This window comes from Monodon monoceros, unplaced genomic scaffold (assembly GCF_005190385.1).
Source record: "Monodon monoceros isolate NGI ecotype Baffin Bay Population unplaced genomic scaffold, NGI_Narwhal_1 Super_Scaffold_18, whole genome shotgun sequence".
NCBI classification, from domain to species: Eukaryota; Metazoa; Chordata; class Mammalia; order Artiodactyla; family Monodontidae; genus Monodon; species Monodon monoceros.
The window spans coordinates 64,438,740-64,466,343 of NW_021703774.1; the positions used below are offsets into that span (position 1 = coordinate 64,438,740).

A 27,604-nucleotide genomic window follows, 5' to 3' on the forward strand; every position below is an offset into this window, starting at 1 on the left:
CAGATTGTGAAAAATCTTATATGCCAATCTGAGGGAATTAGATATTATTTTGAAGGCAAATGGGCAGGAAAAGAAATAGGAAATAATGTGAAGAATTTTTGAAGCGGGGAGTAGCATGATCAGGTTTATTTTTAAGAATAAAAACTGTCAGCATTGTGAAGCAGAGGCTGGAGGGCATGAGACTAAAGATGAGGATCTTTTGAGAAGCCAGAGTAAGGAGGAGAGATCAAGGACTAAACTAAGTAGTATCAGAGGAAATGGAAAAGGGATCGGAGAGGAATTACTGGGTTGACTAGAAGGCAATCCAGCATAGTGGTGTTAAGAACATAATTTTAGAGTGTTAAGAACATAATTTTAGAGCCAGACATCCATTTACCCACTACGTAACCATAGGAAGTAAGATCATCTAAATGTTCATTTTCCCAACCATAAAATGAAGTGAATACCAGTACCTTCCTCACAGGTTTGTGATTAAGGATTTAGTGTGGGGGAAAAAATGATAATGCACGAAAAGCATTTAGCACAGTGCCTGGCACAAAATAAGTGCTCAATTAGTTACTATTTTTACTGCAACTATCAGGGAGAAGGAGGGATTGAGAATGACTCCCAAGTAGCTTTTCAATCCTACAGCTCAAGTCCTTTGTTTAGATCAGTGCTCCTCAAAGTACGGTCTCCAGACCAGCAGCAGCAGCATAATCTGAGAACTTTGGTAGAAGTGCAAATTCTCAGACCCAGCAAGAACTACAGTTATAAACTTTACAGGTGGGGGACCTGTAATCTGTATTTTAACAAGTCCTCCCAGGTGATACTGTTATATGGTGACTGTGAGAATTACTGATTTAAACGTTCATTTTCTCAACTCTGAGCTCTTAAAACAGTCTCTTAGGGTATCCATCTCAGCAGTCTCTTTCCCTTGAATTCATCATACAGAACAGCCATAGGCTTCCTAAAAAACATGCCACTACTAGAGAGACCAGTATATGATTACCACCTCTAAGTCACAGGAAATGTTGGGCAAGCTTATTTAACCTATTTGGGCCTCAGTTTTCATATGTAAAAGGGAACATTAAACATGACATAAACTATCTAAAATAGTACCATCATCTAGGAGATGCTCCACAACTGATGGCTGAACCTACTATCTCACACTATTGTCAGAAATTAAGTCTCTTGATTAAAGTCATCCAACTTGATAAAAGAACCAAGATTAGAATGCAAGTCTCCCAACTATGAATTCTGGTTCTTTTCCTGAGACAAGGCTGTTTCTAAATTATCAAGAACATTTATTCCAAAAATATATATATATGCTTCAGTATTGTCAGTTTGATGTACTATTTTCTACGATGAAAAATCACATTCTTTAGAAATGAATGAATGAAGCTACATGGAAATTTTTCAATGGTAGCTCTCAGTAAAAATGAAATCGTAAAATAAGTATACTTACCTGTTATCTAAACTTGAATATTTATACTAAATACAGGAATATTTGAAATAAAAAAGCAATTCCTTTATTTTTAAGCTTTATTTTATCACCCTTATCAAACAAACACACATCAGAAAGCGTATCAACAGTGCATCTTATGGTAAGTCAGTTTACAACAAAACTGAACAAGGCAATTGTGTTTACAGATAACGTTTGCAGCAAAAAACTATATGCAGTACAATTAATTGAAACGCAGTGTCCATACTTTTTAGGTATATAGGAAAGTGGAAAATAAAAGTTCTTTGCTACTCAGCAAGAAAAAACAGGTTTAAAAGACTTGAAATCAGAAATATAGGGATTTGAGAAAAGAACTTCTTGGTACTGATACACATCTACATTTATAGTCCCACTTAGTTATTAAAAAAAAAAAATCACAAAATAGTAAGACATCACCAAGAACAGAGAACCATAGTGCCAAGAAATGCCAAGACCAATACGCTATTGAAACAACTGGTAGAAATGTTACAGACAACTATGCACTATGTACTGTAATATTCTTGTAGTTCTGAGGTGAAGGTAAACCAACAGGAGAGAATACTCCTTATAACTGGCTTTGGTTTAAGTGATCGTTCACATTTTTTCTAACCATACCTTCTAATCAAAAACATAGCAATTACATGTTATTGAGGGAAAATAGTAGTAGGTTTTAATATTCACAACCAGCCACTCCAGTGCTGATATGGGAAGCCATAAACTAACTGTTAAAAATCTATTAATCATAACTGGATTTCAAAGAGTGACCAAAAGATAACAAAGATGGAGCCCTTTGGGGGAAAAAAAAAATCCCTTCTACCCCAGATTTGCCACTGTTAAGAGGATATAAAGGAATGTTAAATTACTGAAGATTTTTTTTTCAAAAAAATTAAGAATGAAGGAGTTAAATCCTACTGGAAAAAGATATGACAGCTTTACACTCTGCAAAGTAAATATTCTACAGAGATGCAGCTTAACTTTTTTTTTATTATAATAAACACTATTTACTTCATAAGGTGCTATAACACTGCAGCTAGTGCATACTAATGCCACCCACTGTGCCCACTGTGCAAAGGGAAATAAGGAGATGGCTAATCCCGTTTCTTTCTGATCCTTGATTTGCATAAGTGTTGATGTATACCAAATACACAAAAGATGGAGTTTAACTTAAATATGTATTTTAAAAAATTAGACCAAACTGAATATGGATATTTAGTCTGATCTCATACACTCTTAAAATAATTTTCTGGGGAAACAATGATGAGGAATGTGTAGAAACGGCAACGTTTCTATGTTACAGGTACCAAACCTGGATTTTTAAAAATAAATATCATTTTTAGGTCATAAACTATATGAACAATTAATAACACCAATAAGGAAGCTATTTTCCTCCCCTCATCTCTCTATTTTTATTACTTACCTTTCTCTTCTTAACTCTTAAATTTGGCAGACTTCTGACAACTCATGCTAATAAAATAACACAGCTATAGATAATTCAAATAACTGAAAAGATTTTTGAGTCCACAAATGCATGATTTTGGATGTGTGATTTAGAACACCTCACTACATTTGCTTTTACACACTCACTGTCCTGACATCATGAATACTATTAAGGAGAGAGCTTAGAAGGGGAAGGCAATTCCACCCTGGGATAGAAGTGACTATGAATAATTCTCTTGCTGACAATGAAGAGTTTATGATAACAAATAGCCCTGATGTTTACATAAGGGTTTCCCAAAAAGGAACAAAAATTTTGACAATTCCAGTTTTGGGGTTTTTTTCCTTCAGAATGTGACTTATTTTCATTATACAAAGTAGTATAACAAAAGAAGCTCTTTTCTGCACAACACAAGGATCAACGGTCATATAAGGCAAAATAAGACACAAAGCTTCTCTTTGCTTTTAAATTAAAATACCACAAAGCTAGGTCATAAAACATACATGACTTTCAAAAACAAAATCAATTTTCTTTAGGATATTGTGACAGCTACTCAGGGAAATAACACTCAGGCAATCATTTGATAAATTTCCCATGAATTCCAGCATTTATGGTGTCACCAACATAACTGCCAAGATTATGACAACTCTCTGAAAAGCACAAATAAAGCAAATAAAACATTTATCGTTCTAAACAGTATAAGGGACAACAAAAGTGCTGAGTTGCAGGAAAATGAATAAAAACTTCATATCAGGAGAACAAAGATTGTGTAAACTATACATCTGATATCCTGAAGATCACCTTCATGACCACCTATAAAATAAACAATTTCCTAAATGCTCTCTGGTTTACAGATATTTCTTTTACAGCCCATTTCTCCTATAAAATTGCAGCAAAAACAGTTCAAATTGTTTACCTTCTTAAATATCCATAAGTACTTGTCAATTGCATGTCACTGTGTAAATCTATTGGTCATTCACTGTGTGAATTTAAAAAGCAGTGAAAGACAATGGAGAAGGGGAGGTGGCTAAGATAACAAACATGATACACCCTGTGGTGTCAGGTAGAGAAGCAGCTAACCTAACACAAAACAAAATCTTTAAAATTTGGGGTACTTCAAAAACTAAAACATCCATCTTCCTCTACAACTAAGAAAATATAACTTACCCAAATATACCATAAGAGGCTCAGATGAATTCCATATCATAGAGATTCAACAGTCTTATATTCATTGAGAAAGCCAGAAAGTAATACTAACCTGAAAAGGCTAACATCTCAAAGTAAAGGTGATTTATTGAGCACCTTAAGAAGAAATGGAAATTCTTTTGAGCTAATTGTGACCAAAGGCTGGTCTGTATTGTGACCACGCTTGACAAGAAATAAATTTTATCAGAGCTAGAATAATAAGATTTGAAGAAGGAACCTAATATTAAAAATGGAACTAGATCCAAGGAAGAATTTGATTCTGCCAGATAACTCTGGCTTTCCATGATATGTAATATTGGGGGAAAAAAATCAAATATGAATAGTTTTACACATATAAAAAAAGGCAAACCCAGGCAATTCTGGAGTTTTATATTAAGTGACTCAATCCAAAAGTTATTCCAAGGAAAAGGCAAAGGAGCAATAATTATCATCATTTGGGAAGCTTTCACCCAAATGAGTTTTAATATTTTCCAGGAAACACAAGGCACTTGCTTAAATCTTTGACTGTCTACACATCCACCAGACTAAAAGTCATGATGCAATTCCATCTGTACACTTATCTGAATAAAGCCACCTAGCACGTACCTTTGCATAAAAGTCCAGGTAAAACACGTGGTTACTGAGTGTCTCCCTCACTCCCTCACCCAGTAACTATGTTATTATACTTATCATCAGTTACTATGGTGCTGATTTTCATTAAACTATAAAAAATAAAATGTCATGCTGCCAAGTATAATAGTAAAAATTAGGTAAGATAGGCTTAATTTTATAAGGTCAGAATATAAGCCTAAAAAGATAATGATGCCAAAATGCCAGTTACCTGCATTTGAGGAATAACTCAAGTGAGCCATAAAACAGCATCTGAATATTGTAACTCTGACTATAATTTATTCCATAAAGGTAACTGATTCCCTTACCAGGGTGAAAGCCCAGTGTACTAAGACAGAAACAAACCTTATGCTCATAGTTTCTTCAACTTCCTTTACATGGCAGCACTCTTTCTGGCAGCATTCCTTATAATAAATTTGTTCAAAGGTTAAAATATAAGTACAAGCAATATGCATCTAGAAGGCAAGTTAAATAAAAATTGAGAGATTTTTTAAAAAGGTTAATTTAACATAGCTCAGCCCTCTTTATTTAGCAGCTGGAATACCAAAAAGAAGGCAATACTTGTCTCAATGAAAACAGGGAGAAGGATGAGTAAAACTATATTTATGGTTTTGTTCTAAAAGAAGCCTAGTATTGGCTCAAGGAGTAGCAGAGAGGGAATTTTTCTCTGAAGAGTTTCTATACTGATGGCCACAAAACAAGGAAGACATTCAGTAATAATAAATGCAATCTCTTATTGTAAGAGGCTCATTTTGTTACTCCTTTAAAATGCAGCAAATAGTTTCTTTTAGCAGTGCTATCTTTCACTGAGGTGTCCAACTCTACTTATTCTTCTCTAAATACAGCATTAAAGTTTTGAAAGTAGCCAACTAGCGACCTCCTCCAAATATGTTTCCAAAGAACCAAAGATTTCCTATAGAATTATCAATTTACATGCCTTTTCTGGGACAAAAATGTACTATGAAAATACCATGGAATAATAAAGAAGAAACTGGAAGGCAAGAGGGAAGGAAGCACAGACATTAATTTAGGGAAAGAAAAACTACCTGAGATAAAATTTTCCCAAAATGGTAGGGGTTAAGTGACATGAACCCTCACATGTTTACCCTACCTCTCAAAAAGAAAATTTCTGTCTTTAAAACTTCAAGGAATCAAAATCTCTGTGTATATATTTCATCCTAAAGGATCATGAAAATTGCATCATTCAATATTTGGTTCAGGTTTAAAAAAGATAACAAGATTAAACTCCTTATAATATCAGAAGAGGGAGGGAGAATCTGCAAATGTCATCTTTGGTAGTAATGGGCTAAGAGCTATAAAATAACAATTTAAATCAAAGGAGGCACCTCCATTCAATTTTGTGGCTTAAATATAAAATATTTAATTTGATGCACGGTTACTTAGGCTTATCAATTATTCCCTCAGCTCCCTTAGAATCTAGTTAGCATCTTCTGTAATAAAATTCTACAGTGTTAAACACTACATATACGCATGAATACATCAGCAATAAGACGACGATCAAAGAATGCTGTGAAATTCAGCATCAAGATGTTAGCAGCATACTGCAACATTAAGCTTAGAAGCCTACCTGCAGTTTATTTGTAAGGATTTTTCTTTTTGGTGGTAGTTGGGGGAGGGAGAATGAGAAAGGTATATGTGCTAACCTAGAATACTTGCCCTTAAAATGAATTCACTTGCATTCTGTGTTCATCAGTATGTATGGAAAGACCTGGTGTTTTTAATCATCATGGAAGCTGCTACCATCCAAACGTTTATGTTTTAGGAAAGCTTTGGTCTCCACAATACTCTCTTGAATTTTTATTTGAAACCAAACCAGCTAATCAACCTCTGAAAATGCCAAAATGAAAAATAATAGCTCTTCCTTCTAAGGGCACATATTAGAAGCTTACTCTACAGTTCTCCCTTGGGCGCCACGCCACAGATCTTTTGGCAATTCATTATACCAAATTTGGCTTCATAACAAACATTAAGGAGAGTCCTGAATAATTAGGTAACTGTGAATAACTAAAATATCAAATGGTAATTGTCTGAATAGGGTAAAATAATTCATCCTCTAAGACGTAAATTCTTAATTGGGCTCTCAATAACCTGCATGGCACACACAAGGAAAGACTATATGAGGAGGCTTCCAGCAGGGAAAGATATAAAAGCTTTTTCCTTAGGAAAATAAATAAATAAATAAAATTTTCATTTAGTTAAGAAAACAAAAAATTCATAACCTTTCTTTTTTTGTATAATCAGTGCTTTATAAAGGTTTCCTAAGATTTAAACCTTTGAAGACAATCTACTGTAAAGTGGGAGGAATCCATTAATTATAATTCCTGAAACCATGTAGTCAGCCTGTGCCCGTGAACTCACGAATACTAGTTTCCTCTACTGGGGGACACATTAGATTGCTATGAATCTTTTTAAGAATTCTTCATAAGTTTTTCTTCTTTTCTATTTCCACCTTATTATAGCTACACCTTTCTTAACTTCCTTGTAATCAGAACTCAGATCACCTGACCACCTAGGATGCTTTCCTCTAACATCTCTTCAGCTAAGGATAGAGGTAAAGAATGGGGGAAGAGGAAAAGAAGGAGTGGGAGGGAGATGAGAGAGAGAAAGAAAGAAAGAAATAATCCTTGACTATGCACCCTTTGCCTATTTTTTTTCCTTTTCCCTTCGCTGAACAACTAATTCTTTCTTTCTGACCCAAGTCAATTTTTCATCATAGTAGACAGAACTCTATCTTGAGAAATTTTACAGTGATCCTAGAAGATTCAGTACAAAACAGATGAGCTAATGCAGGGTCTAAAGCAGACTGAAAAAAGGGGCAATTTATGTGTACCGAAACTTTTACAAGAGTTTTCTCACTTTAAGAGAGTTTCAATGTAACCCAGTTTAGACTTGTGTGTTCTGGGCCTCTCAGGAATGAACTATTTTCTCATTTCATTCTATCAGACAGACTGACTCCCAAAAAACTTGTATCCTAAATCTTATAGATATTAAACAGGTAGGGAAGAGATGGGCATAGACTGGATTAATTCACAAGATTCACACTATAAAGAAAGCTACTCAAATTTTCTCTAATCTTTCACACCTGCACACTCACTCGAGCATACACACTGGACATAAAAATTGTGCAAGATCAAGCATTAGCTTTCTATTTTAAAAGCCTTAATTAAAAAAAAAATGTAGATAGGCTCACTGCAGTTTCTTTAAAGGAATATTCAGTACTACAGTACTCCTTTAAAAAAATTCATAACTCAGTGTTAAGAACACAGTAGGGAATTGCTGCTTAACAATTACTTAACATTACTGAGAGCATCCAGTGCCAGCTACAGATATCAATAAGGAAGACCCCTCTGACAACATAAAGGAATAATCTATAAGTGATGTCACCAACTCTAACAAATTTGTTAATAATATTCACTACAACATGATATTATTCATCCTTGCTTCATGATCACATGAAAGAGTTAATATCTTTTTAGGTTACATACTGGAGAGCAGCACTTGCCCTACTGCACAAAAATATGTTGCCCACATGGATGCTCTAAAACCCCTCAATGTATAGCTGAGAGGTCTTGTCCTATTCAGTGCCAAATGTCTGCAATGCAGTCACTGCTTGAGCAATGGCTGCACATCGGTAGGATGGAATAAATATGCAAAGTATTCCCTTAAAATGGTAAGGGGGTACTTCTGCATTCAGATGTAGAATACAATAACCCAGGAAATAGAAGAGGAGAAACAGGAAATAGTCCTTAGGTTACTGATTAAAGCAAAGTTTGATACAGATATCCCCTCTTGTAGGCACTCAGTGGGTAAAATGTAGCCACAACAAACTTCCCATCAAACATCCTTCCAGTCAGTAATTTCTGAGCAGCTTTGGAATCACCAGCATTTGCATACTCAACAAAGACCTGTAAGAGGACAAAGAAAACAAAGTAACTTCATTTTTATCAAAATTGTTTTAGAACAGTGCTTCTCCAACTTTAATGTGTGTATGTATATATATGTGTGTGTGTGTGTGTGTGTGTATATATATATATATATACACACAACACATATATATATACATACATATATATACACACACACACACACACACACACATATATATATACATACATATATATATATATATATATATGAATCACTTGGGGACCTTGTTACAATGCAGATTCTACTTCAGTAGATCTAAGGTGGGGCCTGAGTCTCTGCATTTCTAAACAGACTTCCAGGTGATGCCAATGCTGCTGGTTCCCTCCTCAGTTGTACGCCTCATTTGTTACATCAATATTCCTCAGGGCTTCCCTGGTGGCGCAGTGGTTGAGAGTCCGCCTACCGATGCAGGGGACATGGGTTCGTGCCCCGGTCCGGGAAGATCCCACATGCCGCGGAGCGGCTGGGCCCATGAGCCATGGCCGCTGAGCTTGCGCGTCCGGAGCCTGTGCTCCACAACGGGAGAGGCCACAACGGTGAGAGGCCCGCGTACCGCAAAAAAAAATATATATATATATATATATTCTTCTAACTGAGGTGCGAGCATCCTAGGACACTCAGAGACTTTCAAAGTGGAAGCAAGAATAGACAGTTTTAAGGACATCAACTTCCAAATTCTTAACTTTCATTTGTACCTTTTCCTAAAACTGGATCTACCTAGAAGTTCAGGCAGGTTATTCCTTTTCATTTCCCCTTTCATAGGAGCCCTTTTCCCAGCTGACGAAGCAAAGTTATTACCAAAGGGCATAAAAACCTTCAGGGCATAAAAAGAAGCAATTTCAAATACAGTACTTTTTTTAATGGACTGTTTCTTCATTGATAAACAAAGCTCCATGCCCTGCCTATGACTGGTCACTCCCTGTCTCATGCAAATATTTCTGTTAAGGATGATGTGTGACATTAGACCTAGGATATTTTGGCCTGTGATGGGATTTTCTGAATTCATATTCACTGTAAAAGGGACAGGTAGAACTGATTTCGTCTCTTCCATTCTATGACATTTTAAGCTATGCATTACTCTTGAACACAAAGTAGAGACCATCCAGCGCTAAAAATTGATGCTCATTTTTTCACCTTAGATATACTTAATGTTTTATATCTCCTTTTCTTACCAAAAAAAAATGTGCTTAGCTGTAGTTTCTAGCAATATATACTTTTTCACTAAATACAAAAGGAAGATTACATGATGTCCAGTGAGAAAAATGAAGCTCTTTCTGACTTTTTAAAATTGATTCATAATTACTCCAAAATCCATACACCAAAGTTCAATAAATGAGTAGACATGCAATTATAGAAGGAATACCAAGCTTTCTATCAGATTCCTTGCTTCATAGATAACCTATAATTTTACACATTATATAATTCTGAACTAAATAAAGAGGAAACATATTTTATAACTTACTATGTAATTAAATAGTTATATTAGAGCTCTAACATTTTAATCTTGACCACTTTTTATAATTGTAAGATGCATCCCATAGTCTACTTTCCAGTATTTTTTGAATATTCCTTAAAAAAAATAACATGTTAATTTGAACTGAAATAGTCAAACTGGCTTTACCAACTAGGCAACAGACATTTTCAATAACCCAAGGAAGTTAAATCTGTGATTCTAAGAGTTTATCAAAAGTTGCTTTCACTCTCCAGTGAGTATCAGTAGAAGCTTCTTATTTCTTTTGGTGATAAAGCAAATGTCTTCTTGCTCATAAAGACTTATTTTTTTCATATCATCTTAAAGATGGATACTTCCCCCCTGAAAATACTCCCACTCTATGCTGTGTTTCCCTTTCTATTTTGACCACTCAGATTAATATCGAGTCAGATCACATTAGTCCTCAATTCAAAACCTTCCAATACCTTCCCTTCTCATTCAGAGTAAAAGCCAATGTTATCTCAAAGGCCTACAAGGCTCACTCTACTTGATTTGTCCCTTACACTCCCATACTTCCCTGATCTAATCTCCCACTACTCCCCATTTTTCTCACTCTGCATAGCCACACTGACCTCCTCAAACCTACCAGGCATACTCAGGGCCTTGGAACTTGCTGTTCTCTTTGCTGAAATTCTCTTCCTTACCTCCTTCAAATTTTGACTCAAGTGTAATCCACTAGTGCTTCCTCACCTGCCTATTTAAAACTGCAATCCACCCCTCCACAGCACTCTTTAAATCTCTTCTCCAATCTCTTTTTCCCCATAGCACTTTTCACTATATATTCTTTTATGTTTTGATCACTGTTGTATCCCAGTGCCTAGAAAATAACAGATGCTCAATAAATACTGGTTGACTAAATAAGCAGCAATGATGTATTCAGTATGTTCCTGACACTGAACGAGGTAAGTGCTGTTATTACTATACTGGCAATAATAACTTTTCACTAAGACTAGAGTGAGATTTCTTTTGTTTTGTTTTTTTTCAGTTGCCAAGAATTTTCATAATACTGAACCATGAAAAACAAAATCTACAACCAGAAGTGATTTCACCCACCAGGGGACATTTGGCACTGTCTAGAGACATTTTTGATGTCACAACTGAGGAGGAGGGTGGAGGGAGGGCATCTAGTGAGTAGAGGCCAGGAATGCTGCTAAACATCCTATAATGTACATGACAGCTCCCCCAACAAAGAATTATCCAGCTCAATGTTAGTGGTGTTGAGGTTGAGAAACACTTAGAGTAAAACAATATTCTGTTTTCTGAAAAATAAAAAAAACCTACAGATAAAAGAAAGATTTAATTTAGGATACAGAGTTTTCTTTAGAAACTGTGATCATAGTTTTAGCCTACACATTTTATAGATGAAAAAAACTACGGTTCATCACAAAACTAGTCAAGTTGAAACTGGAACTCAGCTTTCAGGATTCTCAGTCCAGTGTATTTTCGTTGTTTAAATTATCACTGATAATTCTATTACAATCAGAATCTAACCTAAATGGTTTCCTAACTATACTTAATTAGAACAAAATTGGGCCAAATATTTCTGTAGCTGACCCTGACCTAAATTAGCATATGATTCAGCTGGCCTGTATATAATGGCTTAAAAGTAGGTTAATATTTAAAAAAAAACAAATTTTAACAGATAAAAAAGTACATGCATATTATAGAACTTTTGGAAAAAGTGAAAAGTACAAGAAAATAAAAACAGCCATAATGCAAAATTCATAATCCCTAGCAACATTCTGTGTACATCTTTCTACAAAATTAAAACATTTTTTACAGGATTTTAATAACCTCTGAATCATTCTGGAATTATGAAAATATTCACTTACTTGTCCTCTGCCAGGATTTTCTTTTGGAACAAGCAGAGATACCACTGGTCCATATTTTTGACACTCCTCTTTTACATCTTCTACAACATCTGGTTATTAATAAACACAACAGTAATCAGATGTAATTAATGAGCATTCATTATTTTCATATTTTAAATTAAAGAATTCAGGAATCCATATCTAAGTAATGAGGTCATTTTATATAACTTCTAAAATTAAGCTTAAGTTAAGAACAATATAAATTCAATGCATTTAATAATTCTTTTTATATTTTAATTTTTTTTGAATAGTTAATACATTCAAGTGACTCGAAATCCAAAAACATAGTCTCCTTCCCACTTTCCAAAATGTCATTCTGTTCCTCTCCCTGAAGACAATAAACATTATCAGTTTCTTCTGTATCCTTCCATAGATCTTATAAGCTTATACAAGCAAACATGATCATATATGCTTTAAGTAAAAAGTTCCAATCTTGCTTTTTTAAAATTAACATTACATTTTTAGATCTTTCAATATCATTACATGAAATTTTCTCATTTGTTTTTATGGCTGTGTAGTATTTCACTCTATACATGGTTGATAAACTCTCTAATGTGTCCTACTGCTGAATAATTAAACTATTCCCAAGCTTTTTGCCATTATAAACAATACTGTAATAGATAAACTTGTACTTATCTCATTTCACTTGTGTATTTCTAAATTAACTTTCTAGAAATGGAATTGCTAGGTCAAAATTGATATGAATTTGTAATTGTTAGAGTTACCAATTTGCCTTTCATAAAGGTTCACCAACTTAAACTCTCTCCAGTGATGTATGAGAATATGTTTTCCTGTACCTCACTCACAGGAGGGTTTTCATATATTTTCTTCACTGTCAACGTAATAGGTAACAAAGATATCATAGTATGGTATTAACATTTCAATAAATGAGAATGAAATATGTGTGTGAGATATATTGTACATCCTTTCATATAAATTGTCTATTTGTATCCTCTACCCATTACCTACTGGCTTGATTTATAGGGGTTCTTTCTGTGATAAGAGCTGTAAATATTTTGTCTTTGGTGGTTTATGCAAGGTAAAATTTGTTGAATTAAAATTTTACCTCTTCGGAGTTTTGTGCCAGACTAGTAAAAGGCCTTCCCCACTCCAAGAATATATATATTTTTAATCTCCCATGATTTTTTAGTTCAACTTTTTTTCCTTTATTCTCTCCTTCCTGCCTGCCCTTCTTCCATCCTTCCTTCCTTTTCTCCCTTCTTTTTCTTTTTTCCCTGTTTTACTCCCTCCCTTCTTTGTTTTGCTTTAAACTCTAACCTGTACATGATTTGCAATTTATTTTGGTCTAAAGTGGAAGGTTTGAATCTAACTTCTTCCCCACCACCATCAAGATTACAAGACAGCTGTCCTAACACTTATGATTTCTAACAAGGCAAACTTACCTAAAACTAGTGTTATTTGAAGATGACCTTGCTAATTAGAACTAACAAGGCATTTAATGGTACTATATAGTCTGTTGCACTTTAGTTCACATAAGACTCTTAAACAGTAAGATTTAAGAGCAACATTTAAACATTTCAATGCTCAATGTATTTAGAAGTAGAAAAAAGGTGTTGCATAGCAATATACACAGAAACGAGTAAGTATAGTCTACCCTAACGTTTATTCAAGGAAGTCCAAGCTTGAGTTTTACAGCAATAAAAATTATTAGGAGGAGACAGATTTAAGTACAGTAGGTAGACAGACTTAAAGGACTTAAGTAGTGGGGCTTCCCTGGTGGCACAGTGGTAGAGAGTTCGCCTGCCGATTCAGGGGACACGGGTTCGTGCCCCGGTCCAGGAGGATCCCACATGCTGCGGAGCGGCTGGGCCCGTGAGCCATGGCCACTGAGCCTGCGCATCCGGAGCCTGTGCTCCGCAACGGGAGAGGCCACAACAGTGAGAGGCCCGCATACCAAAAAAAAAAGGACTTAAGTAGTAATTTGAATTAGATGTCGAGATTATTTAGAACTACTGTACCATAAGGACCTGATTAAAACAATGCTGAGGGCAAGACTATTCTTTCAGATAAAAGGGCATCCTAAAAAGTAGAGACTGGAGATTCCTACAACTGTCACAGATTCAAAGAAATTTTGTTTGTTTCATTTGTCAGATAACTATATAGAGCTGATTTACCCTTACAAGAGACAGTATGGTAAAATTAGCTTCATCTGTAATGGTTTAATTTTCCACAAAGAAAATGTTTAATACTAAGCAAGTAATATTTTTATGTTTGGTCCTGCTTTTTTTTTTTTTTTGCGGTATGCGGGCCTCTCACTGTTGTGGCCTCTCCCATTGCGGAGCACAGGCTCCGGATGCGCAGGCTCAGTAGTTGTGGCTCACGGGCCTAGCCGCTCCGCGGCATGTGGGATCTTCCCGGACCGGGGCATGAACCCACGTCCCCTGCATCGGCAGGCGGACTCTCAGCCACTGCGCCACCAGGGAAGCCCCTGGTCCTGATTTTTAGTCCATTCATCACTCTGCTTCCAGAATGCTCTTATTAAACACAAGTTTGACTCTATCACTCTCCTAGTTTAAATTTTAATGGCTCTTTATTACATTTAACAAAGAACAAATATTTATTGAGTACTTATCAGAAGCCAGGGACTATTCTGCCCCTGATGCAAAGTTCTCTTGTGTAGTTTATATTCCAATATTACTATCTCTAGGATTAAAGTCCAAATTCTTAAACACAGCAAACAAGTCTATTAGATATCTGTATTCTGGCTACTTCTTTAGCTTTAACTGACTGTTCCCCAATAAATATCCTAAGATACAGCCATACCAAACAATTTGCTGTTCTCTGAACATGCCACACTTTCCCTCACCTCTACGTCTTTCAGCTACTTTTAGCTCAACCCCTCAACTTTTAGTCAAGCAATTCTAATTACTAACAGAGCTCAGATATTACCTCTGTAGAGATGCCCATTCATGCATCACTCAGATTGTGTTAAATACCCCTCCTCTCTGCCTCAGTACATTACCCTACCTTCAGATTTATCAAAACTATAATTGTTTATATAACTGTCTCCCCTATCACACTAAAGTCAGGAAATAATTCCACAGTGGCAAGTATATACTCAGTAAATATGTCTTGAGTGAATGAATTATTAAAAGCAAAACAAGAGAGCTAAAAGGAGAAGTGAAAGATTAGGGCAGGACTAGAATAGACAGGGAGAAAGAAGTTGCTGGGAAAGATAGCCTTCTTTATTAATTTTGTAAAGACCTATGAGATGTAAAAGAGTTGAAAGGACCTTCGGAACTGTTTTAGTGTACTCGAACCGCTATAACAAAATGCCACAGACTGAGTGGCTTAAACAACAGACATTTATTTCTCATAGTTCTGAAGCCTGGAATTCCAACATCAAGGTACAGGCAGATTTGTTGCCTGGTGTAGACAGCTGCCTTCTTGCTGTATACTCACATGGCAGAGACAGAAAAAAAAAAAAGAGATGGAGGAGAGAGACACCTCTCCTGTCTCTTCTTTTTTAAAGGGCATTAATTCCATCACGAGGACCCCACCTTTAAGACCTAATCTAACCCTATTACCTCCTAAAGTCTCCAACTCTAAATACTATCACATTGGGGATTAGGGCTTTGTCATATGAATTTGGTGGGGGACACATTCAATCTATAGCAGGAATCAAAAGTGAGAGTACTTTAGCGATCATATAGTTCAATACCCTCACTATATAAATTTGTAAAATATGAGAACCTTACGAATTGGTATGACTATTCCACACAGTTAGGAAAGACACATTAAAATATAATTTAGGAAACGCTGACCTTCATATTCTTCTTCATTCTCAAGATAATCATCATCCAGCACATTCAGCAGCCTTAGCACTGGAGTAGGAAGCATCACCAAATCTTCAATATGAGGGGCTGTTAAATTCATTATAACATGGTTAAATGTAAACTCTCCCAAATAAATTGATGACTACCAGGCAAAGGAGCTTGGGAATACAAATTAGTTCTGATGTCTCATTTGATTGTAAAATAACCAAGAAAAAAAATAAAGACGTATACAACTTACCAAAAGGAATGCTAAAGAATGGGCTGCACAATGCCATTTCAGCAGGAATTCTTCTGCTTGGATCATCATGAAGCATGCTAAAACACAAAAATAGGTATCTTTACAACTTTTGTCAAATCTTTTGAAAATGCAACCATTAAAGAAAATAAAAACATCTAAATGTTCACCACAGCATTAATCATATTAGCATGACTTACTGAATCATTCATCTACAAAAAAATAAATGCTCTTTATGAGTAAATAGTTCAATAAATTATTATATATACCTAAGACATAATATATTTTAATTTAAAATCTTTTTGATTAATAAATACAACATGGGAAAGTGATCCACACTCTGTAACACTAAGTGAAAAACAGCTAGACATAGATTTAGGGTAATCCAATTAAAAAAAAACAAAAAGAGGTGAGATGACTTTTGAGCCTTGTCAAATCCCCCTAATAATAAAGCAACTTGAGAGCAAAATCAAAAATCTATGGACAACATCTCTAACAAAAGTAGGTAACCCCGCTAGACTCCAAAATACAAGAGGCTAGGGAGAAACCATCGATAGCAGTAGGCCTTGCACCACATTGGCATGTATGTAGAAGGAAGCAGACAAAAATAACAGTTAATCTGATGAACCAGAGAAAAAAATAATCCCAAAGAACCAACAGGTATTCACTGGAAAGCACAGTTAGCCAATTTGAGAAAAGCAGCTGAAACTACCAGGGGTTATACATTCTAATTCCAAGTGAATGCAAGGGGTCCTCTGTAAGACCTGAGGGGGCTGAAGTAATCTAGACACTAGAACCTCTCAAAACCAACCAGCTGAAGCTCCCTTCCAGGGCAGAGTCCTGCAAAGAAAAGAAAACTTGGGAAGAGAATCCACATTGATGGGGTAAATAAATTGAGAGAGAAAGAGACGAAGACACCAGGAAAAAAGCAGGGAAGGGGAAGAGCCAGGAGATCTCAGGAAAAGAAAAAAAACACTTTTTCAAAAAAAATTACACAAAACAACAGAAGAAGGAGCCCTGTGTAGTTAGAAAAGCTACACCTTCTTCTGTAAGTTTAGGAAAATGTATTTCATATAAAAATGAACCACATAAAAAGTATTATAACAAAGTTACTACGCAAGAAAAGAGAATTGCAAAATAACTGCCCTCAGACAACGAATGCATGCAAGAAAGACATGACCACAACACAGATGAACACTATAACCTACCATTTCAAATGAGCTAAAGGCATTTTTTACAAAGATACAAGATATGAAAGAGTAACATAAATCAAATTAGAAAATTTCAAACATCAGATAACAGAACTCAGGAGAAACAAAAGGAAAAAATAATTTCATAAAATAAGCTTAAGCTAGAAGAGACATAAGGATGAATAAACACAAGAGATAATGTCTTAAAGACAAACAAGGCAGAAAGGAGAAAAAATTTTTAAATAAAAAAATGAAATAAAAAAAGATTCAAGAAAAAGTGATAATACTGAATAGAGTCAAAGAAAATCTAATATATATAATGGGAGTGCCTGAAGGAAAAAAACAAAGCGAGGGAACAAATACTAAGAACTAACTTAAGAATACTTTCATAAAACAAACAAAAAGATCTGAAACTACATATTTCCTGAGAATACAGACCCTAGAAAAATCAAAATCTATTATTCTGGTAAAACCACTAGACTTTTAAGAAAAAGATGAAATCCTGAGGGCATCTAGGCCAAAAGACCAAGTGACTTTGTTTTTGTTTTTTTTTTTGCGGTACGCAGGCCTCTCACTGCTGCGGCCTCTCCTGTTGCGGAGCACAGGCTCCGGACGCGCAGGCTCAGCGGCCATGGCTCACGGACCTAGCCGCTCCGCGGCCTGTGGGATCCTCCCAGACCAGGGCACAAACCCACGTCCCCTGCATCGGCAGGCGAACTCTCAACCACTGTGCCACCAGGGAAGCCCGGCAGGCAGATTCTTAACCACTGCGCCACCAGGGAAGCCCCAAGTGACTTTTAATACAAAGACAGAGTGTCATCAACACGCTGTTTTCAACAGCAACACTATATGCTAGAAGAAAACAGAGTACAGTTTACCATTGAACAACTCCAGGGTTAGGGGCATGCCCCCTCCCCACAGTGTAAAATCCATGTAACTTATAGCTGGCCCTCCATATTCACAGTTCCTCTGTATCCACGGTACTGCAGCCGCAGATTCAACCAACTGCAGATCATGTAGTAACATACTATTTACTACTGTAAAACATCCATGTATAAATGGACTCTTGCAGTTCAAACCCATGTTGTTCAAGGGTCAACTGTAATTTAAGACACTCAAGAAAAGTGTCTGCTAAGGATTTTTATACCCAGGTAAACAGACTTTCAAGTATAATAAGCACAGTTTAACTATTATTAATATGCAAGGGACTTCCCTGGTGGCACAGAGGTTAAGAATCTGCCTGCCAATGCAGGAGACACGTGTTCGATCCCTGGTCTGGGAAGATCCCACATGTTGCAGAGCAACTAAGCCCACGCGCCACAACTACTGAAGCCTACACGCCTAGAGCCTGTGCTCCGCAACAACTGAAGCCACCACAATGAGTAGTCCCCGCTTTCCGCAACTAGAGAAAGACCACGTGCAGCAACGAAGACCCAACGTAGCCAAAAATAAATACATAAAACAAATAAATTAAAAAATAAATAAAACAGTATTTAAAAGAAAAATGTTAGGGCTTCCCTGGTGGCGCAGTGGTTGAGGGTCCGCCTGCCAATGCAGGGGACACGGGTTTGCGCCCCAGTCTGGAAGAATCCCACATGCCGTGGAGTGGCTGGGCCCGTGAGCCATGGCTGCTGAGCCTGCACGTCCGGAGCCTGTGCTCCGCAACGGGAGAGGCCACGGCGGTGAGAGGCCCGTGTACCAAAAAAAAAAAAAAAAAAAAAAAAGAAAAAGAAAAAAAAAGTTAAAAGAAAAAAACATGTAAGAACCCAGAGAATATTAATCCTATGATCAAGAGAACACACTTCAGTAAACTAAAATGACTAGAGAGACATCAACACAAGGATCAGTGATGAACATTAAATATCTAGTTACACAAAGAACTGAGATTAAATGAGAGTGCTTGAAAACAGAGCGCACAGCATGTAATAGCTATATAATTTGACAATGCAGATATAACTTTTTCAAATGAGGGAAGAATGGGAAAAGCATATGCAAAAACAACTGTTTTCAGTAATCTTATTGAGACTGTTTTAGTGTAATGTGGAATGAAGCAAATGAGTAATTATGAAATATTCTAATCTGGCATTCTCTTTGTCCTTAAGAACCAGAATTCTTGACATAAAAGAAAAGAGAAAGAGATGTAAAACAGAAGAAGTAAAAACACTGTGGTTCTGAATTTAAATTGGAAACATCAGTATGAACTCTGTCCACTTAATAGGCCTTGAAACAATGACCGCTCCAGTAGCAGTGAGTATTCCTAATACCCAGATTGTGGTTTTTAAAATACCATTTCCTACTAAAAGAAACCAGGCTTCTTGGAGAAATGCTACTTCCAGGTCTGGGGCAGGAAATGTGTACTTTGAACTAGGAACATCTTACCACACCAGATAAAAATGAAACTCTTACAGATAATAAGGTCTGCCAAAACCAATTTGCAGAGGCTCACATTCCTCAAAGATGGGATAATTTCAGCTTCAATTAGGATAAGAACTGCAATGGATTGAAATATACCAAATATATTTAAATTCACTAGTTAATAATGATACTTTGACCTTTCAAAAAGGGGATGGTCTGCTTTGGAAGATGACAGGGAATCAATTCATTATGAAAACAAGTCAAGAGAATCAAGCATTTATTTCGTCTTAACTAAATGAAGAGAAAATGACATAATAAGAACATCACCATTCTACAACCCCTAACAAAGTCATGGATCTAGGCACTAAGTATTAACAGTTCTTAACACATAAAATGGAGATGGCCACATTATGTGCTGACATAAAAAAACAGAATACCATCTACAGTCTGGAAAAAAAAAAACCCTCTAGATATAAATATACAACTACCAATTTACAGAAAATAGGGAAATATGCTAGACTATACTACAATAACACAATCTGTAAAATTCAGACTGTGGACAACTATACTGAGTCAACAACCCAGGCTGTTCAACAAATAAACAAAGGAACAGGGAGAGTAGGAGATGGAAAGGGACCTTTTAGAGTAAATGAAACTTAAAAGGGATTTGTTTTTTTTTAATAGAAGGGCAACACTAAACCATAGTGTTTAGGAATGCACACTTAGGTAATAAAACTATAACGAAAACAAGGAAGTAATAACCATGTAAGTCAGGGTAGCGGTTACTTTTAGGGAGGAAGAAGGGGCTTGAGATTGGGATAGGGTACGTAGAGGACTTCAGGAGTAGCTGGTAAAGTTCTAATTCTCAACCTGAATATACTGGATACAAGAGTATTCCTAAGCATTCACTAAGCTACACATTTGTTTTCAGTATCTATGTTTTAGTCTACAAAAAAAAAAAAAAAAAGGTTCGAATAATTTGCATGCATACACAACAAAATATGAAGAAAAATACTGAAAAGAAATACACCAAAGTGTTAACAGTAGAAAATGAGCTTATAATTTTTATTTTTCTTGTCACAATTTTCTATAGCTTCCAAATCTAGTATTACTTGTAGAAAAAAGGAAAAAAAAAAGTATTATTAAAAACAAAATAAAACCAAACCCCTCAAGCTTAAATAACAAGGTCAATTAGACTTTTAAGTCTATCCCAGAATCCATTACATAATTTGACTTCTATCCTAAAATCCGTTATATAATTTTACACTGCCTCTTTTCAATATAAAATGCAACATTTAATATCTAGTATCAATCAGACACTGACAGCTATTTAAAACTACTGTAATTTGTAAGACACACACACACACACACACACACACACACATAAGTGCAAGTAAAACTGGTGAAGCTGACAATGGCACTATGCATCTTTGGGACTGGAGAACTGGCTACAATTTCCAGAGAGTTCATGCAGCAGTGCAGCCTGGGTCTTTGGACAGTGAGTCAGGAATATTTGCTTGTGCTTTTGATCAGTCTGAAAGTCGGTTATTAACAGCTGAAGCTGATAAAACCATTAAAGTGTACAGAGAGGATGATACAGCGACAGAAGAAACTCATCCAGTCAGCTGGAAGCCAGAAAATATCAAGAGAAAGAGATTTTAATGTGGCGTTGTCTTCATGGTGGTTCCAGTTTTGTTTTTTGTTTCTTTTTTAGCTTGGTGTTGATGAGAATATCCAGTCATTTGTGCTCTGGCTAGGAATATAAAGCAAAAACTCACATGCTTGAATCATTGCTTTTTCATATTTTACAATGAACTGTCCTCTCCCCATGTTTTTATTTCTAAAATAAACAGTTTGAGATCCTAGGAGGTAAGATGCAGATATCAAGCATATGTGGTTTTGTTGAACATAACTATCCTAAAGATAGAATAATTTATCACTTTTATTAAAACACTTTTCTTTTTTTTAACTTACAGAACTGCTTACTGTAGCAGGACATGTTTTGAGGGGAGCAGTCTTTTTTTTTAATCCTTTAAAAACTGGTATCTGTGACTGATAATTTGGGATTAAATGATTTGAAGCGTTAAAAAACAAAACAAAACAAAAAACTGGTGAGATCTGAGTTCCATGGACTGTAATGTCAATTTCCTGATTTCGATATTGTACTAGTTTCATAAGATGTTACCACTAGGGGAAACTGGGTGAAATCAAAACACTACATCTGTATACTTTAAGCAAAAAGCTCCATAACCGCCTGACTCATTTCATTATATACACATGTGTAATATTAATTATCTCTCATCAAAAACCGCAGTGTCATTTCCTTAGACACCAAGATTTATAAAACAATCAATCATGCCAGATAAAAACAGACACCTTCACTTACAATAACCGACGCTAATCAGAACACCCTGCAGAGCAACACCTGGCCCAGGAGTCACGTGGACCAGCTTTCTCAAATACGTTTGACAACGACTATCATAAGGGCATGACTAACTCGCCACCGAATCTGAATGGCCGTAGGTTTACTCTGAGAAACAAACATTCCTGGGTAGAAGGAGTGGACTAATGAGCAGTTTTAATGAAGCTTTAAAAGCCAGTTTGGAGAAAATTTAAGAATAGGGTTACGCATCCTTTTAATTAAACCATTTGTCAGAAATCATGTTTTGTCAATTCAAAGAAAGTCTATTTTATGTCACTACATTTTTAAAGACAGGAATTATTTTTATATTAAAAAACAATTTAAACATTAAATAAAAAACACTGTATCTGTCCCCAGAGTTTTCAATGGTAATTATTTAAAGTATAATATATAATTACTTTACTTGAAATTTTTATTTGGTAGTCCAAAGTAAACTTAGTCTTTAGTTAATAAACACCTATTCTCTATCATATATAGAACTGCCAGAGCTACGAAAGGCCCAAGGTACAGTGATCCATCATCTATCTTCCACTGAATAACTGCTAGGAAGAGCCTAATACCTGGTACTCACCAGGAAAAAAGAACACTCCTTTGAAAATAAATTTAGGAAAACAACTTGATTGCTTTCTTATTAGAAGCTAGACTGTATAGAATATCTAAAGATTTTTGATTCTAAGGAAGGAAAAGTTCTACATGATTAAGCAAACCAGAAATAATAATATAAATCCATTCAGAAAAAAGAGCCAGTTTAAAGTACACGTAACATACCTTTTGATAAGGTCTCTTAGGTGATAGGCTGGAATTGCGGCATTCACCACTGCTTTACTGGCAAATATGTGATCAATAATAGCAGAACTGTTTGCCTAAAAAGACGGAGAAAAGTCTTCCTTTGGTTATTCAATTCAGTCTGTATTTACTAAGTACTGGACACATAGCACTGAACGGTTTGGTAAATTAAATGCAACAGAAAACACTCTCTCCTGAGAGCTTACAATCTTAATGAAGGAGATTGGTACATTATTATAAAACTTCTCGAGAAGAGGAACATTTTTTCTCCATTCTCAGTACCTGACACTCTATGAAGACTTACCAGATGAATGAATAAAGAAACAAATACCAAAGCAACCACACAGAAATGTAGTTTAATGCAAAATGAGAAAGTAAATGTGTGCTAGGTGAGTCAGTGTCTTCATGACGAGTCTTCAATTGGTTTTCAGACAGAAATAAACTATCAAAGAGAAACCAGGACAGTATTTAAAAATTTCATCTGTCACATTATTCATACCGTAAATCCTCGTGGAACATAACATTTTCTCCCTGAGTACTGTGGAAGTGAGTACACGAGTAAAAAGACCCGATATCATCATCATCACCTAATACCACAGGCCACACTCTATGCTAGGAACTAGGTATCATCTCTTTTTTAACCTCAACACTGTTATCCTCATTTTACAGAAAGTAAACCATAGCTTAGTAAACCTAAATAAATAACTTAGAGGTGGGGGAGGATATAAACCCTAGAGGTTTAACTTCAGAGCCTATGTTCATACTCGGCAATTTTGCCTCTATAGAAAGTGATAAAATACAGAATAATGATGCTTATATCTAGGAGACAAATAATGGGGAATGCTTTAGTACACATCATGCCTCTAAATTTCACCAAAACAATGCCCAAATGTGATCTAGTTCTGGTTGGCTCTGGCTCAAGAAGAAATAGTCCAAAGAGCTCAAAGTTAGTCAAAGCTAAATGTAGAAAATTGATCCGTTTATCTATATTAGCACTAGAGAAAGAACAACGGACTGTTTGGGGTACTAATGATAAAGAATGATACTGGTTTTACTCACATGGCAGTACTTTTTTTGCCAAAAGTAAGCATTAGGTACACCCACTAGGCTATTAAAGTATTTATTCCAAGAACTGCTTCACCAGGTATAGATGACTAGGGGTTTAAAAGAAATAAAACTCTGTACGGTATAATGGCCACACACTATGCTCAAAAAAATACTTGTTTAATATCAAAAGCAATAATAATTCCTAAACATTGTACTGTTTATCAAACCTCTAACCTAAAGGATACTGATATCATCACAACATTAAAGCCCCAATATGTTGGAAAACATAATGTAGTTAATTCCTAACTCATGAATATGTGAAAGGTTAATTCCTATGTCAGAGGTTTGGAACTTAGAACCCATGTTCCCAAAGAAACAATGTTATTAGCAGCACTTTCTCAGGATAGTTCACATATAGAATACAAATAAACACGAAGCAGAGTGGAACTGTGGACAGAACACTGAACTTCTGAGTAGGAGGGACAGAATTGGGGGCCCAGGTCTAGAACATCCAGTTGTATTATCTGGAGCTAGTGGCTTTACATATCTGTGCCTCCAAGTTTTCATTTGTAAAAGAATAACCAATATCCATTCTAACAATCCTCATAGAATAGTATTGTATTAGTAATATTTTAGAATATAATACTACCTTACTAAACAAATCACTGTAGCTTCTTTGGGGAAATGCATTCATTCAAGCACTTACGACACGCCAGGCCTCAGCTAAAAAAACAGTGAGCATGCAATGCTCACTAGCACTTCTGTAGCTATGGGAGTGAGGAATGGCATTGAAGGTAACATGAATGCAGTAAGAGGAATATGGAGGAGATGAAGCAATCAGTGTCTTCAAAGAGAATCACTATAAACTGAGTACACTTACATTGGGATTAAGGGCCCCAAAGCAAAACAGTGGTAGAGTTTACCTTCCATTCCTGAGATCTGACTGTATGTTTCAGTTTCATTCCTGAGAACATTTCCAGTAAAATGATTCCTAGGCTCCACAGATCAACAGCTGAGGTACATTCTGTATCACTCTGCAGGCCAGCCTGGGCCAAGCAATTCTGCAGTTCTGCTTCCGGAGCCCGATACCCGTCTGTCTGAATGTACTTTACATCCTAAAGAAGATGAGTAAATATTGTAACCAATCAAAAACTGCCCACTTTCCATCCAACCAGTGTATTTACCTCTCTGAAAGTGCAATGAGCCACTGCCAAACCGAATGTCAAAATTTTAAGTCCTTGGCTACCACAATGCTTTGGTTCATTAACTGGGTACTTCTCAAAGGCAAGCTGTACACTTTCCATACAACTGCTCATTTCTTTAGATATTCTCTTGCCTGTCAGACACTGCTGATAAATAAGGACACTCTGCAAAGAGCTGATAAACCATGGAGAATGGAGCATTTGCCAGAACTGTCACATGAGTTCTGCCATTAGACAGAGTCCCAACATTGAAGACACTAGTAACAGTAATTCAGCAATTAACCAAATGCTCAAAGGAAAAAAAGCCTTCTATGTAGGTAAAGTACTTTTAATAATTCCACAGCCCTCTTGTACTAGCTCCCCCTACCTGACCCAAACATATATCCCTTTTTAATGATTATGGCAATGAAATTCTTATTTGCTTCATCCCCAGGCACTTCAGTATTTTACATAGAAATATCTCTTAAAGTCTCTACTAAATCACCTCTGTTATTTAAAAATATTTTTAGACCATTGAGGGGGTGGGGAGAGAAAGTATGTCTTACCTGATTGCCTTCTTTGAAGCTAAGTCCAAAGTCAATGAGTTTAAAACATTCATTCTCGGCACTCCACAATATATTACGTGGTTTGAGGTCTGCATGGACATAACCCTCATGATGAAGAAAAGCAAGGGCCTCTAGAACATCTCTGGCACAATGCTGTATCATCCACATAGAACAACCCTGGTGACTGGAATATAAAAGCAATTCCGAAACACTGACATCCAGGAGTTCAAGCAACAGACAGCGTGATGGCACATTTGGAGAGAAGTGGATTGTAAAGACTCCATATAAAGTCACTAGAAAAAGAAAAGAATTATAATACTTTAAAAACCAGACTCCGAGTAACTGACCATTAAAGTAGATACAAATTTGGGGTAGTCTAGATAAGGATAACTTTGATGAGCAAGCAAGCCACTGTAATTTACTTTTCCCATGAGTAAGATTTTTGGGCAACTGTGTTACTTTATTTTAATAAAATGAGACGACCTTCAACAGCGGATTACTATTCAAAGATATTAAACATGGCACAATAATTCAAATTGTGAATAGGCACTTAGGGTGCCAAGCAAAAATGATCAAAAGAAAAATCCAAATACTAAGTACTCTTACGGCAAATGTCACAACATGCAAAATCAAAATTGAAGACTGTTTCTTGATCCAAAATAGCACTCTATAATCTAAATATTAAAAGGAGAGATTGAGACTTTCAAGATGACATTTTAACCTAATCTTGTAAAGATTCAACAACTCCTTAGGTCTGCAAAAAATTTCCATCTTAAATACCCGGGTTATATACACCATTTAGCAACCCTTAAAAAATTAAAAAAAATAAAAACTAAAAAAGCAACACTAGTGTTAAGAAATTGTTCTCCAAATGGTAATATTTAAAAGGTCACCTTCAAATTAAATACGGATCATGCTTGCCAGGAAATAAGACATTTCTTTATTAACCAAAGCCGTTACTAATTATAAGCTCTCTGTTGGTATAGTAACAATGAAAACTGTTTTCATACATCAATCATCAGTAACCATCACATATTTTACATTCCGAATATCTGAATCATGAAACATGGTCTTACCTGGGTAAAAGTATAAAGTGCTTATGTATAATTTTCACACTTCCATAAGGACTACTATGTAAAATTTGGGAGTCATTTCTCCCAAATCCATACTAAGTATGTATCAAGTAACACCTATACGGGTTATTAGCATTGACGTCACAAGTACTAGAAATATTTCCCATTTTTCACTGGTGTGCAAAGATTAAAACATTTCCGTATAAGACATGACAATCTAGTAAAGATATGCCTCTTCTCACTAGAGAAGATAATTCTCTGTGCTAATAGGTGCGGCATTCTCCAACGAGAACTGAATCAAAACAGAATTTATTGAGCATCTACTACGGCCAAAGCAGACCACCAACTCCACCGTATTGCAGAGTGAAAGGGGGACGGGAAAGGGCCCTGGACCGGGTGATAAGGACAGGGCCAGACCCACTTGTCCAGCCTAAAAGACGGAAGACGGAACGCCAGGCTGCAAGAGGGGGTGCATGCCTGGACTGGGACCTGAGCAAGACGAGAAGGGAGACAGCGGCTATTACCGATGTTCCTGTGGCCCTGCAACTGCTCCAGCGCCGCCCTCTCTTTGCGGAAACCGTACTCGGCGGCCGAGGCCGCAGCCCCGGTGGTGCCCGGCGGTAAGAACTGCTTCAGAGCGCCGGGGGGCGAGCCGGGTGTGCCGCAGCAGCGCACACGATACACCGAGGCCGAGGAGCCGCTACCCAGGCGGCTCTGTACCTGCCACAGCCGCCCGAAGGCTTCCAGAAACCGCGGCGGCTCCGCGCCCCACGCGCAGCCGGATCCCGCCATCGGTGCGGACTGAGGGCGCTGACACGGAGCTGACGCGACGCCCAGGGCAGGCCGGCAGGGCCCGCGGTCACATCCCCGCCCGCCGGACCAGCGGCTCCGCAGGGAGGGGCCTGCAGCCGCCTCACCGACTGCCGAGACCT

The 27,604-nt window shown here is 36.6% G+C and overlaps 1 protein-coding gene across 1 annotated transcript; it reads right to left on the reverse strand.

The window, feature by feature from the left end:
• Positions 1–1,506: 1,506 nt before the first annotated feature.
• UHMK1 (U2AF homology motif kinase 1) lies at positions 1,507–27,604 on the reverse strand. The gene is made up of 8 exons (XM_029229302.1): positions 27,197–27,604; positions 25,600–25,892; positions 24,776–24,967; positions 22,788–22,882; positions 16,056–16,132; positions 15,806–15,904; positions 11,982–12,070; positions 1,507–8,635 (listed from the first exon to the last, which is right to left on the reverse strand). Exons 1-8 carry the CDS (start codon positions 27,462–27,464, stop codon positions 8,489–8,491), a joined length of 1,260 nt encoding a protein of 419 aa, XP_029085135.1. The 5' UTR covers positions 27,465–27,604; the 3' UTR covers positions 1,507–8,488.